Source organism: Hippocampus guttulatus, chromosome 14 (assembly GCF_054856545.1).
Source record: "Hippocampus guttulatus isolate MCC_2025c chromosome 14, RoL_Hgut_1.0, whole genome shotgun sequence".
Taxonomy (NCBI): domain Eukaryota; kingdom Metazoa; phylum Chordata; class Actinopteri; order Syngnathiformes; family Syngnathidae; genus Hippocampus; species Hippocampus guttulatus.
The window spans coordinates 13545704-13560660 of NC_141274.1; the positions used below are offsets into that span (position 1 = coordinate 13545704).

Below are 14957 nucleotides of genomic sequence, written 5' to 3' on the forward strand. Positions count from 1 at the left end.
GACCGCACAAACGTGACGACTGTGCAAAAATAACTAAATAAAATACACCACTGTTACAGAAAGGCTTTACGCGCTATTTAAACTGCCAATCGCGAATGGAACGAACCGTGATTGAAATTAACTGTGATGCCGCTCTTTACACGTTGTACTGACTGTCAGCGACAGCCTCACCCCTCTTAAAGCGCCAGACAAAGTTATCAACGTGAATTTCCCTGGATGGGTTTTTTGATTTCTTTGTAGTGATGGGAATTACGGCTCCCAATTGGTTCCTCAGTTTTTTTTGTTGCTTAATTACCTACCAAAAATTGTGTAAAATGAATTACTAATGTAAAAAATATACAGAATATCAAATATTTATTATTCATATGGCTTTATTTATATTCTCCTGAACATACTCAACATGGAGTGCAACAAAAAATAAATTACAAAGTACAAAAACAAAGACCCATCTCAAAACAAGGTCAACAAAAAGTTCCAATCTGTGTATATTTAAAAGCTTTTAACTATTTACAGTAAAACGACATAAGCTTTGATTACCACACAACAAATCAAATTAAATTTTGATATTGGATATTTTAACCTTGTAGTCTACACGCTGCCTTTGAACGATCAAATAAGTTGAAATGAGTCCAATTTTCACTGCGTTTCCCTATCCATTTTCTCACCTTTCCACTGTTTTTTCTCTGTAGCGCTATCGAGCTCTCTCGTCTCCCTGTCTCTCCATCCAGTTCGTGTGCTGCTCACATTATGCTGCTGTGAATGTCTCCAACTCCTCCCCCTTCTCTTCACTGCAGCGTGTGCGTAACCCTGCCCTCCCTCTTCTACCACGGATCTTGACCAATCACGTGCGGCTTTAACCGAAAGGGGGGAAAAAACAATTCGTCTCCTATTATAGGCGGCTCCCTTTTAGGAGCCGGCTCCTGTCAGTCACTTCAAAGAGTCAAGAGCCGGTTCGTTCGCGAAAGACACATCACTATTTCTTTGTGATTTTTGCTGTCCTCTGGCCCACTTTATACCTGTGGACGAAGGATTAGGGGCTCTAATCCCTCGTTGTATCCGAGGACCAGCAACCCAAGGCCAAGGACCAAGGACTTTACTCCGAGGCCAAGGCCGAGGACCGGCTAGAGGAACACATCACTGCAAATTTCACACCGATATCAAATTTCTACCTTTTTGAACAAATGGTGCATAATTCAGTCATCTAACAAGATGCACATTTTAAGTGTGTCAATGAAATAATGGTAATGAATCATGGAAACACTGAAAAGCAGTCCAAGTAGCTTTACTCCATTTATTTCATAATTACAGAGAAACATTTTCCAGAATATCACATTGTTGAAACACCTTCAATAGAGGCATCAGTCCATCTCTGGCATTACAATTTTTTATAGTTACGATGACAGACACTGAGCCACACCTTGTCAGCCTTCCCTGTAGCAATAAACTGGGCCTGAAGAGAGAGAGAGAAAAAAAAAAAAAACACAATCATGATTGTAGTTGGTCAGAAGGATTCATCATACACCACCACACAAGTGACAGGCTTTAGAGTGTAAGACATTTATGGGCCAAATGTACAACTGCTCGCCCCTCCCCAAAATCAAACTATTTCTTCCTTGGAGACACATTAAGACATACACAAACGTCAAAAGCCCTATTAGGGGATAATGTTACATGACATTTTGTCAAGGCATTTGGTGGAATTTCACTTTATTCCAACTCAAGATCAACAAAATATTCTTAAATTGCCACACAACAGTCTTGGGTCAACACATTATTTATCAGTAATGGCCTCAATCACATTTTGAAAAAAAAAAACGAAAAAACTTTTTGCATTCATAATCATTTAGTCCTCTAATTAAATTTTGGGTTTTTCTGGTAAATAAGATGTGGGTCTTTATATGACAAAATTCATTAGCAACAGCAAATACAAAGCAAACATTAATAGGCCTTTTTGGGTCAAAATATACAAACTAGTCCATTTACAAGTCTATTTTTCCCATTGCACACTAATCTTTTCTGGCACTGACCCCCCCCCCCCCCCCCCGAACATTACGGTATTTGTGGTTGTTTTAACCTCCAAAACAGCACTGCCGTATTGGGTAAATAAGTCCCGGTATAAATCGTGTATGCATCCCCATTAAGAATCTAGTGGCTGATGAGAGCTGGAGTGAATCTGCTCACAACTAGGAAATTTTGTAAATTGGGGCAATTAAAAAAAAAAAGGACAACATACCCCCACTTGCCCCGGCTGGTCTTGCACACCAACTGCCGGGTGCCTCCCGGGCGGAAACTCTTTCAGCTGCGACATCCACCAAGTCCAATCATCACTTCAACCTGGAGAAAAAGAGAAGGTGTCAAGTCTGTGCACTAACAACGAAGAGACCCAAATACACACAAAAAAAAATAAAAATATCCAACAGCATGCAACACTATTCATGGGTCTGAAACTCACCACTTAAAATGTAAAATACTCAAGACGTAAGAGTACATTTTTTTGGGGAGGGAGAATACTTTGGTGGGTCGTTACAGGGGGCAAATCAGAGGACTAATGCAGTGAACTGAAGTGGACAGGTCGGTACAATCCATGACTCAAGAGGGCAGTGCTTTTTTTTTCTCTTTTCGTGAACTGATGGAGTATTACATTCCAGGAGCTTCACAAACAATTCCTCAGGTATTAAAAAAAACAAATTCGGAGAAAAGGCTTTAGCGGCCATGTCATGTTTGTGGGCGGCTTGTGAGGCAGAGGACTAGAAAGAGCGACCGAACTTGAGGGCATTCATGGAAACAATGACAACTGAGTTGGAAGGATGTGAGCAAAGCAAAAGGAGATTTTTACCTCACGTGCATTGGCCTACTCTCTCTCCACATATGACCTAGGCAAGAGAGCAGCTTTCATCTCTGAGCAGCACTTGTTGGTAGGCGCAACGCTTCACTCTCCAAGGACTTGGTAGGATTTGGAAGTAGCTGACCTCTTGAATGTAATGAAGCATTAACATGACCAAAAACCAGCTAAATGTTCCCCAGCAACGACACGCTTCGTTAAACCCAAACTTAGGTTTAACCTCGCCGCATAGGTTGCCCAGCTAAAGTCCGAATACTCGTTCGGAGCCAAGCGGTACATTCTCAACGAAGGCTCAGATTGGGAAGTGGTCGAGCAGCAGCAGCAGCAGCAGCTTTGTTTTATCACGTTCACATTTTAAATCCAAATGGATCCCTACTAATTTAACTAATGTGCACAAAATTTGAATCGAGTCCCTCCCCCGCGACACTTTTTGAGGCAAGAATCAAAAGAATATTTTCCACAATCTGTTTAATGGGCTCCGTGAAGCCGAGCTGACAAAAAAAATAAAATAAAAAAAACCCATACAAAGAACATAAAGTACAAATCTGTTCCCGATTGTGATTTTACTTTTGGAAACGGAGTTACATTTTGTTTCGATCACTTGACAAGATTAGTCCAATTTACAGCACTTTTTTTTTTAAAAATGCAGATGTTGAGCAGAGCACAGAAGATACCTTGGACAGACTGCATGCTGCAATTTGCAACTTCATGAACAGCCGGCCCCTTCGGATTTGTAGTTCACCAGTCTGAAAGGAATTCACGCTTTTGGGAAATTGAACACACAGGAGGCGCCAACTAACCTAAGTTTAATTGAAAAACGAATTTTAGGCCTTAAAACTACACTATCTCCTTCAGTCTGTCTGGTCAAATTCGTATCTTTCCTCAGAGTTAAAACAATGGCGGGAGGCTGGTCGCGGGAACCTCAGAAAGACACGAATGAGCCCCATCAAAAGTGCCCCAAAAATTTTTTTAAATAAAAAATTGAAAACCAGGTAACACTTCAACGTTTTGGAGAAAGTATAGATCCTAAAAAAATAAAAAAAGGCCATGGACTCGTCTGACCCCCAAATTCTGGGCTTCATGGCATTGAACCACCCATAAGTTTATCAGTTAACATAGTTGGGAAAAGATTTGTGGTGCCCCCCAGGCAAAGCAAAGACCGACAACTAATTTTTGTTAAACGTGTTTTTTCCCCCTCCTTGCTTTAAAAAGCGAAAGACCAAAAACTCAAGGCTACATTCTTTTAAGATGCTTTGTTACTACAACAGAACTACAAAACTAAGGTCAGCAATAACATGGACGGGTTTTCTTGAGGAGCGCATCTTTGAAATACAGCCAGCCAAGTGATGATCTTGAATCAGGGAGATGTTTAGTCGTTTGCAGCTGAGGATAAGAAGTGGGCACACAGGTAAAGACACTGAAAGTTCCTTGACAACATCCCACTCAACCCACCACAGTCCAGAAGCCCTCCCACACTTTATGTTGCACAAGGGCCCCCTCCCCTCATTTTTCCTCCCAATTTCACTGAGAGCGAGGCAACTCCTCTATCTCATCGTGCGCCGGCCTTGTTGCAATGCAGGGTGATGCGGATAGCAACGTTTGGTAGCCTACCCAAAAGGCACATCAACTCGGCATCGAGCGGCAAAAGGTGTAACAGACAAATGTGCTATGTTGGGGCTGGGTGTGTGTGTGTGTGTGTTCCCGAAACAGTTGACTGTTTTTAAAAAGGGCTAATTGTTAAAAGCTGAGTTACCCGAAGAGGGGAAAACAAAACCAAACCAAGGGGGGAGAAGGAAAAAAAACAACCTCAAATTGGGCAGTGAAGTGTGATTACAGCCCCAACATAAATGTATTCAGCATGAAATCAACATCAATGCCTACCATAACCGTCGTATCCATCGCGGTATGAGCTTGAACGGTCGCCGCCATAGCCGCCTTGACCCCTGGAAGAAATGAGCATTTTAGCACTAAAAAACTCAAGGCAACGGGGCCCCTTAAGTCAAGGCACAACGTGTATAGATGCACTACCTACCTATTGTCCCTGTAGCCGCCTGAGTAGCCAGTCCTGTAGCCGCCGCCGCCTCCACTGTTAAAGCTCCTGTCTCCACCTCCAAAGCTTCTGTCACCGTAACCCCTGTCACCGCCGCCGTAACTCCGGTCTCCATTGTAACCACCTTAAAAACAGACATTTTTAAATTGCTTTAAAACGCACCATGTATGTATACAAGGAAGTTTAGAGTAGTACACCCACCTCTGCCTCTGGAACTTCCAAAACGGCCTCCGCCACTCCCACGTGATCCACCGGCGCAGAATCCCCCCCCTCTGGAGCGACCACCACCACCCTTCCCAGCTTCATCCACACGGATAGACCGGCCATCCAGAGTCTATGGACAACATTTGTCTCTTATCAGCAATCCATCCTTGACGTGTACTACTTTAATTTTTATCCAAGTGTGGTTACCTTTCCGTTCATGGCCTCCAATGCATCTTTGGCATCGTCCACATTTTCATATTTCACAAAGCCAAAACCACGAGACCTTCCTGTCTCTTTGTCTCTGATCACATCCACTGGGGGGCGCACACAAGAAAAATAAATAAAAATTAAAAGGACTACCTGCAGCACAGAGCCCTTATTCTTGGATAAGAATGTGATTCCTCTGAAAATTGTGTGTGAATTCAAAAGTCGACAAGCTGCTAAATTAAATCAAATCATTGAAATGTAAAGGCGAGGGAAGTATTTGGAAATTTATTGTATAAATTGGGTCATGGTGGAATGTCGTAAATGGCGCAAGATGTTCTGAATGAGTAAAATGTGTTGCGTTTCTCTCATGGAATTTGTGGGAAAACTGAGCATTTCTAAATGTGAAAACCTGCCAAGAAATGTGGAAGGCAGCATGATTTTTAGGACGTCAAGAATAGTAGTCTGAATTTGGGATTTTTTAAATAATTTGAATGTAGTGATGGTTTGGTAAACGAGGACGTTTTGATCATTTAATGTCTAAATGTATTTTATTGTGCAACTACAATGAAATAGGCGAAAGAATGAAACCATAATTTGAGCAGCTGGCTGCTATAAAAGGTACCTTTTTCGATGGTTCCATATTTGCCGAAGGCCGCCGCCAGCGAGTCCTCGGTCGTGGTGAAGTTCAAACCTCCAACGAACAACTTTCCCTCGTCCGACATCTTCAAAGTAGGGGTGGGGGAGCGGGTTTACGTTAACAAAATCTTGGAACGGGTTCTCGTAACATGGTTTTCGACCGACGTCATTGCGTACTGCGCCACACTGTGAGGTTAAAATAGGTGATCCATCCAGAAATAGCGCGATAAAAGAAACAACCGTGGCCTGTTTGAGTAATCGAATGAGGCCGGATTGTTTTTTAAAAAACTCTATCCTGGCGAGAATTCAACCGATTAATGGAAATGTGAGCTACAAGGCCTCGAGGCCGCAAACGTGGTCAGTTGTGTTAGCCTGTTGCTAACTCGGGTTAGCATTTTTTCTCTCTCTTCTGGCGCCATTTTAAGTGCAGACCTCCCTCTGCCCGCTTTGTTTCACAAAATTGCCATCACTGCCAGATTTGCATCAAATACAGCAGCTCACTCCACATTAATATCTCACCACACAAAATGTATCAAGCATATATTTGGGCGTTTATATTCAAAGAATCAAAAATAACGAATTAACCTAAGCCCTTTGCGAGCGATTTACAATTATTTCAGTACCCCCCCCCCCCAGAAAACAACCCCGAATCAAAGCATTGCACAAACGTAGATAAATAACAACAAAGCATTGTAAAAAAAAAAACACTCTGTACGGTACACGCATTTGATTTTGTAGAATTATCGCTGATTAAAAAGACGGACGCACTAAAGAAGCAAATAAGAGCAACTACCTTTCGAAGGATGAAGACTTCACGAACAGTTGCGAGGAGCTGCCGAGGGAATGAGGGCGGTAAGAGACCGTGCAAGCGTTTTACTGGGATGAAGCTCTCCGTGGACCGCTAGGACCAATTGGGGCGGATCACGTGATTTACCAACTCGTCGACTTTGCGATGGCTTTTACTCAGTAAAATTCACTTCTGCCATCTCTTTCATATCGCGATGTAGATTTAAAAAATGTGAACCAAATAAATGAAGGTTAACAACAATCAGTTGTATCGCCGGTTTAAAAAAAAAAGAATGAAAAAAGCACCATTACGTTGCTTTGTGGGTCATAATACGCGATTGTGATGTTTTCCCCGTAACGCAGCATTATAAATTCTGACGAAATAAACTCATCCCATCCGTGTTACGTAGGTTACTTGCGAAATCTTGTGTACAGTATTTCCTGGTTGAGCCTCGTGTTAACATAATCTCAAAAGAACAAAGACGAACACTAGCTTGATTTTTTTATAGGCAAGATCCCGTTTCTTTATATTCGCACCATCAAAATGCTTTATGCGTTATAATGTGTGTTTTTATTCAACTATTTCTTCTGAATTTAAAGGAATCCCAAGACACGCATGTGTGTCACGTGACCGTGCAGATGATAACGGTCCGCGAGGCAGTCTGCCTGTGGCGGTCTTTGACGCTGACCTCATGTGACGGAAGTGACGTAAACGGCTACTTAAAATGGTTACTTCCTCTTGACAGCGCCTCCTAAAGGAACTGGTAGTATAATCATAATACAAATCAAACGCTTGGGGAAATATTGAAAATGTTGGAGCCGTTATCTCCGAACGGGGTTGTGTTTTTGTGTGTTGAAAAAAAAAAAAAGAATGTTATAATTGATACTGTAAATCATTTTAGAAGTTGTGTCTTTAGATGGACAGTGAACAGTTTACAGTACATCTGGACATCTTCGAAGAAGATGCTTGCAAACGTTAAAATGCGCTGGAGAATATGTTGGGAAGTACACAAGGACCATATCGCATACTGCAATGTGTTTTCGATAACACCAGCACACACTGATCACCATCAGGCCAGTGGTATTTAATACAAGTTCAATCAAGTCGAGCAATATTTTATAACACCTCTGGCAGGCACTGCTTTCCATTGTTGCTAATCTGCAAACTGAGATTCACCCATTTTATGATGAGAAATGTTTGGAACAACACAAGCACTATCTGAGAATGTACCCGTACTCTGGAAATCGGTGGAGTCTGAGAGCCTCCGGGCTGTCCATTTTTATCCAGAATTAAGAGGAAGTAGAATGTTGCGGAAAGGTGTGTTAAGCAGAAAGGCATGTTGTCAAATCAATGATCAAATTACATTTCACATGGAGTGGCTCGATATGTAAATACAGAATGGAGTTGAGCCTGGCAGCACAGTGGGTCAGTGGTTGGCAGGATTTGCAACTGCTCTGGCCTTGTTGTGCAGTCTGCATTTTCCCCTTGTGCTTGTGTGGGTTTTCTCCATGTACGCCAGCTTCCTCCCACATTACCCCAAAAATGCATGACAGGTCCATGATCCAAAAGTCTGAGTGCAAATAATTGCTTGCAATTGACTGACGACCAGTGTAGCGCGTACATTGCCTCTCGCACTGAGTAAACTAGGACACACTGCAGATCACCCTAATGAGTGTAAACATTTGAGAAAACGGGCAGGATGGAATTGAGACATATTTTGGTTGATCACTGTTTTTAATGAAATTGGCTAAAAGAGTCCACCCGCGTTCAGATTTCAGCAACATGGATGACGAGAGAACATGTTGTCCGGACTTTGTGCGATTGTGTTACGATTGAGCAGACCTTTGCATAGGCATGATACTCTACTTTTTGACAATACAATCACTTTTTTGTTGTTGTTTCAGTTCACAGTTCGTTGTGTTTGTTGGATGACCTTGACCGACTGAAGCAGCCTGCAAAAGACTCGAGCTGGTTATGAGGCCGCAACTAAATTGGGTCAAATACCGGTAATGTAAATATTGCCACCTACTGGCCTCTAAGGATAGCAGGAAAAAAAACCAAACCGAAGCATTCACGTCACACTTTAAAAAAAAAAAAACTAATTGTATTGCGGGCAACAAGTGTAATGCAAAGTGTTCTTTTCAATTATGGATAAGCAAAGGAAGATACGTTGGAATTAAATGACCCAAATTGTGTGTGTTTTTTTTCTCACAATTCAATAAACAGTAGCATGTGCACAAGAGATGACGCCCATCGTAACTTCAAGTCCACTCCTCTGGAGATCAGGGCCGATGTTGACGCTGATACGGGTGAGCTGATTGTGAAAAGTGGGAACTTCTGCGAGCTTGCCTGTGATGACGTTGCTGGTCCATCAGAGATTGGACGCGCTTTAGCTTGCAGTGGAACGTCTGATTATCTTCTGACTTGGTGTGGAATCCGCAAGCCTCTTCAGCAGTGGATAAGAGACGAGAAGGCGATTCAATTCAGTCTATAGGCTTCCTATGCTGGTCTAAACACTTATCGCAAACAGTGATGTCACTGACAACCTCAATTCTAATATTTGCACCATGACATTGTAATCCCGGTCATTTATTTCTAGAATACTTTTCTCTTCATTTCATAGTGTTTCTAAATTTGAACTTGTACTTGCAAATTGCTTGTCTTGTTCCGAGTTAACTCATTCACTGCCAATAACAAATACCGGTACAAGACAAAAATATGTGTCACGTGGTAGGGTGAAGAAGGGTCCGAAAATGGCGGTCAGTGAATGAGTTGGAAGTGACAACGTGGCTGAGCTTACCAAGGGCCTCACTGACGGGCTCAACCCTTTGTTCGCAGCTGTGTCCCTGGCCTGTAGGGTCCGAAGCGGGACAAAGGGATGTCAGAGCCCCTTGGTGTTGTGAGGCAGCTCTGAGGAGGTCATCGAGGATCTGCAGAATAACGGCGATGCCGCGGCGGCGATGGCTAACGCCGCTGTGACTGCACGGCGCCAGGGTGCCTGAAGGGAAATCAGATCAGGTTACATTAGACATTCGCTGTCATGTGATTTACAGTATTGTTACAGAGCCTAATTAAGAAATGCTTGACACTTTTAAGATTTCACCAATTTAATAAAAAATTTCAGACACCAATTTTCTTTGTGTCAAATTTAAAATACAGTGATTTTCAAGCAATCAAAAATTTGAATTACAAACCCCCAATATTTGCACCACACTTCACAAGAAACAGCAGATCATGACCAATTCTTCATCAATCAGGGCTCACCGGAGAAAGTTCCAGAGAAAACCCCTTGAGAGTGACTCTCAAAACTTTCTATCACTGCACCTGGTTGCTTGGTCAGCTCAGCAGAGGATGAGTGAAAAGACTGTAAAAAATACAAATTAAAAAAATCAAAAACCAGATTATAAACCATGTCTTTTGTCCAGGGCAGAAAAATGTATACAATCTAACAGGGCTGACCTCTCTAAAGGTGGAGGCAGGTAACGGACTCTGGGGTGCCATAATGGAGTCATTGAAACAAACCGGTGTGGTGACTGGAAGTGGACAAGCGGAGTGCAATGAAGGCGTTAAAAGAGTGGCGTGTGGACGGGAGTGATGGGCAGTTGCTTGGCGGTGGCAGTCCATAGAAGAAACAGCTCGGTCAGATTGCGTGCAGCCGGCGGCGTATGTGACTGGGGGGGAAGAAAATGGCGACGTGGTGGTTGTGCCATTGGGGGAGCAGCTCAAAGCAGATTGGCCTATGTTGACCTGTGGGGGTGGGTTGCTAATAGCCCCGGAGGCTTTGTCCAGCTTCAGCTTAGCCACATCCTGAGCAGACAGCTGCAGCTGCACATGCATTGTGTGGACACCCAGTGCCAGTTTAATGGCCAAAGGTGAACGCCCGGACAGGAAATCGCTGATCTGCATGAGTGTTGGGAAAGAAACATTAGAAAGTTAGAAAAAGTTGCCACTTTGACCCAGGGATTTATATATCTAAAGTAGTTGGGAATCACTGCAGTAAAGTCAGCACTTTTACCTCGCATTCCGTTAACCTCTCCAAAACCTCCACCATCCTCTCAACTCTGGCACGAGAAAACTGTGGAGGAAAATTATGAATGAATATGAAGTGTCACCAAAAATGTCTGGTCATGTTCGCTCTCTGTGTTTTGGAAACTTACAAATAAACCAGCTTTGACTACTCCAGGCACCTGTAAAGTCAGTCTGCTGCCATCTGCTACACCCTGCTCCACGAGTTTGCCAGCAGTCAATTGCCTATCACAATGCAAGAGGAGAGAATATTTTCATATCGTTTGAATGAGGTGGCAAAAGTACTCACAGTCTGTACTCAAGTATACAGATGTTTGTACCACCAAAAGAAGGCCTGTGGAAAAAGTCCAAGTACTAAGTCAGGGGGTGCTATCCTCCATTAGTCTCTGAAAAACTCACCTCGTTTGTTTTGAGCTATCACGTTAAAGTGAGTTCAGGAGCTCCCATTAGACAAACATATGCCTTTGCCGCCATCTTGTGGCTTCTACTGGAAAGTGTAAACCTTTTGACTGTCGTTTTACTTGATTAGCAAAATGCCATCAGAGGAAAAAAAACACTTAACAAACATACACATACCCGGGAAAAAAACGGGCTGGATTTCGTTACTTTCCACCACGGGATCAAGAAAGTGTCGGAGGCTTACTTGTCTTGGTGCAGCACGATGATTTTGTCTGTGTGCACATTAAGTTGACGAGAGAGCCGCGTCCTCAGACCGTCCAGAGTCTCCCGTCTGGATACGACCAGCTCCAACTGGCCACCGATGGAGCTGGAGCCAACGATCAGACGCATCGTGGAGCCGCTGTGACTACAGAGAGGACCAACGCCCCCTTGTAAAATACACACTCCGGGCAAGGAATGCAATTGAAATACCCCGTTTAAAAAACAGACACCCCTCTGTAACGTTCCATCAGTATATCATCCCTCAAACTGTTCGACGACTACGGTTTCAGATGAAAGTCAACGCGAGGGAGAAACTGAAGCTAGCACGTGAGTCGTCGTCACTAGTCTGTCTGCAGCCGTTTTACTAAAACAGAAGGCGGTCTTTGGTAAGCCCCGCCCATCCAAACTCACAGCCAATCCAAGAAGGCGTTGTCCAAGATAAACGGCTTCTTTCGAGAAGGTACCGCCCACTTTTGTCCCTCAGGTCGTCATTAGGTGAAGCGTTTCTTTCCAATAAAACACCCCAAATCATAAAAGAAAAAAAATTGTAGGACTGGGCGATGCATCACAGTATTTGTGGTTCTTGTCATGTTCAAGACTGGATCTTTAAATATGCATTGGAGCATAAATATAGAGATATTGTTTTGTAGCCGACATTCGTTCAATGAAAAAAAAACAGATATGCTAATACTGTATTTAATCCTTATTTAAAATGCCATTTCTTGTCATCTGGTTAGTGTGCGGCCTTATGAGAACCCCAGAAGTATTGAATAAAGAATGGTGACTCTCTTTGTTTTTAAATTGCTTAGCCCTGATCTGGAGCCGTGGAGATCATGCAACCGCTACACGGGAAAGCCAGAGTAGGTGTGCAATCAATCGTTCACCGTGCTAACATTGCTAACACAGAGCGATATCGCAGCAACGCTGATTATGAAAGTCCTGAGCAGATTAGCTCGACGTGGTAACACGCAGAATTTGAAATCCGAGTCAACAATCACATCAGTTGGTGCAAATTATAAAATAACAACACGACCTCCGTGTATGATGTCCTTGGTAAGAAAACCAATCGGAACACTGCACCGCTGCATTGTCAAACAAACGTGTTGAGACAGTGAGAACAGGTCTGCTCTTTGGACGCGTACAAAACGCATCTCTCATCCCGGCCTTTTTAGTATTCACGTCACACCTCTGGTGCGCAACCGGGCTTCGGGGCTGCCACCTGTCACATGATACACGGAGGATAGCACAGCCTGCCAGGGCATAGAAATTCGACCAATACGTGTTTCCTTACAGGGGCTAAAAATAGGCACACCCACAACACCCCTCTTTTTCCGGTCTGCGTCACATCTTCACTCGCTCCAACATCGCCTACCCACAGCTTTCATTGTTCACATTCCTATTGCAATCAAGACATTGCAATAATTCAAGGCATTGGTATTGCGACGTATATGAGCGCCTACGCACACAATGTAAACAGCATTTTCCTTGCAATGAACTTCGCGCACCAGAGCTCTCTTCTTTTCACTCACTCACTCACTCACTCACTCACTCACTCATTAACCCAAATGCGCACATTTATAGCGTAGCTTGTGAGAAGGGAGGGTTGGGCTACTTTACATTCTCAGAGTCTCGCCAAGAACAATTCCAGTGGATGTCCTGCTCTCCGGTGCATGCATAGACGTAGCTCTGACGTCAGAGCTAATGGAGCAAAGACACACACACACACACACACGCACGCACACACGCACGCACACACACACACACACACACACACACACACACACACACACACACACACACACACACACACACACACACCATGGACACTGTGTTCCTCTCCTTCGCATTCCTCCCACCTCTCCTTGGCCTCAGTTGCCATCATTTCCCAGATGTGTCAAAATGTCTGGCATGTCACACCTCAAGAGCTTGAAAATTCGCATACTGGCCACAATCACACGAAAGAAAGGGGAACTATTTCAACGTGTATCCTTTAGGATGCACAAGAGTTGTGAAAAACACAAAACACAAATGGGCGACACGGTAGAAAGTGGTTTGCAATTCTGTCTCATAGTTCTGAGGTTGGGAGTTCGAATCTGGGCACTGGCCTTGCTGTTAAGGGTTTGTATGCTCTTCCCATCTTACATAGCATCACTAAGACTCAAAATTGTACTCTGAGACTGGCTGGCAACCAGTCTTTGGTGTATCCCGTCCCTCACCCAAAAAAATCTGCCTGAACATAAAGCTATAATTCTATTACGTGAATGGCAGCAGACAGACGATCGTGTTAATTTGATCCTCTGCAATCTAGTGAAAGAATATTTGATGTTTCTGCCTGTCGTTCTACATCACTGGCATGATTGGCATCATAAGTTGAACAAGGGAAGCACAGGCTGAATGGACTCACCCAGAAATTCCACTTTCCCAATCGCAAGAATATATTTTTCACTGAATTCTGGTGTGTGAAGAGCTCCACCTGCTCGGGGCAGTCAAACAAGAAGTAACAGCCTGGGTGTTCCTTCATCTTATTTTCCAACCAGTCCAGGTTTGTCTCCACATACTCCATGCGGTAGACGTCTTCGCCTGCTGCCCGAAGAAGGCTGGGATAGGCTCCAGCAATCCCCGCGACCCTTGTGAGGATAAAGTGGGTCAGAAAATGGATGGATTTCATTTATTGTTGCACTACAGTTTTGTACATTGCTGCAGATTTCAAAACCAAATATAATACACGAGATGACACTTTTACAACAATTGCATAGTATACTATTTCATTTTTAAAACTTTAGTAGATCTAGATATTCGTTTATTAGAGCGGTTTATCACTTTGAAATAATATCACCTGTAAATTCACCCATGCTGTGTCTTTAAAAAATAATTACAATTTTCTTTTTTGTTGAAAACAATGAATGGGTTGATCATTAAAGTTATTGGCAGAAATATTGTATTGGTCCCCAAACTTAAATGTTTGCCTCATGGCCACAATGGAGGCTTTGGCCGGTCTTGCTGATGGCGCAGTACTGCCATCATCTGGTGGAAGGTCAGACTACAACAACGTCTTTGCATGATGACGTTCATCGCTCCTGTGACTCAATGGAAAAACACGTTGACGTAAATAAATACAAGACTATAAAAAATGCGTCTGAATCAAGTGCACCACATTCGAAGGTCCTCCTCTAATCGACTGTAAGACGATGAATGGCAGCAAGCTGTGAATGGAGGGGGCGGGGGGTGTCTTAGAGTGGGCGGGAGAGTTGGGGGGATGCATGGGGAGTCTCCACCATCTCGCATCATCATCATCATCATCATCAAGAGCAGCAGTATCGTCAGGGCTGGTCACGTGGTGCGTCGGAAGCAGCCACGGGCGGGTAGTGTGGGTGTGTCCAATAGCGTGCGCTTTTCATTCATAACTCCTGCACATCTCCAAGCTCCCCCTGATTCAAGGATGCAGACAGGGGCCAGGCTGGACCGAAACCTTCGGCTCGGCGAGTTTCCAAGGATCAGCCCCGAGTTCACCGAGGAGGACCCCCACCACCACTATACGACCACCA

General features: G+C 43.6%; 2 protein-coding genes across 7 annotated transcripts; both read right to left on the minus strand.

Moving 5' to 3' along the window:
* Positions 1-1277: 1277 nt before the first annotated feature.
* Positions 1278-6902, minus strand: cirbpa (cold inducible RNA binding protein a). Of its 3 annotated transcripts, XR_015102836.1 has the most exons (8): positions 6733-6902; positions 5926-6025; positions 5304-5410; positions 5094-5226; positions 4875-5016; positions 4724-4785; positions 2234-2334; positions 1278-1450 (listed from the first exon to the last, which is right to left on the minus strand). XR_015102836.1 is itself a non-coding variant. In XM_086129013.1 (7 exons), the coding sequence occupies exons 2-7, from the start codon at positions 6023-6025 to the stop codon at positions 3581-3583; spliced, it is 552 nt and encodes a 183-aa protein (XP_085985139.1). In that variant the 5' UTR covers positions 6733-6902; the 3' UTR covers positions 3294-3580. The 3 variants fall into 3 exon arrangements, 2 of the variants coding, with proteins under 2 accessions (XP_085985139.1, XP_085985138.1); XM_086129013.1 differs by lacking the exons at positions 1278-1450; positions 2234-2334 and adding an exon at positions 3294-3588; XM_086129012.1 differs by lacking the exons at positions 1278-1450; positions 2234-2334 and adding an exon at positions 3294-4225 and having other exon boundaries at positions 6733-6901.
* A 1539-nt stretch (positions 6903-8441) lies between these two features.
* LOC147195216 (midnolin-B-like) lies at positions 8442-14761 on the minus strand. 4 transcript variants are annotated; one of them, XM_086128478.1, is made up of 8 exons: positions 13817-14761; positions 11396-11557; positions 10884-10977; positions 10742-10801; positions 10186-10626; positions 9991-10090; positions 9527-9724; positions 8442-9172 (listed from the first exon to the last, which is right to left on the minus strand). In XM_086128478.1, the coding sequence occupies exons 2-8, from the start codon at positions 11539-11541 to the stop codon at positions 9009-9011; spliced, it is 1203 nt and encodes a 400-aa protein (XP_085984604.1). In that variant the 5' UTR covers positions 11542-11557; positions 13817-14761; the 3' UTR covers positions 8442-9008. The 4 variants fall into 4 exon arrangements, with proteins under 4 accessions (XP_085984604.1, XP_085984603.1, XP_085984602.1 ...); XM_086128477.1 differs by lacking the exon at positions 13817-14761 and adding an exon at positions 13030-13125; XM_086128476.1 differs by lacking the exon at positions 13817-14761 and adding an exon at positions 12446-12968.
* Positions 14762-14957: the final 196 nt, after the last annotated feature.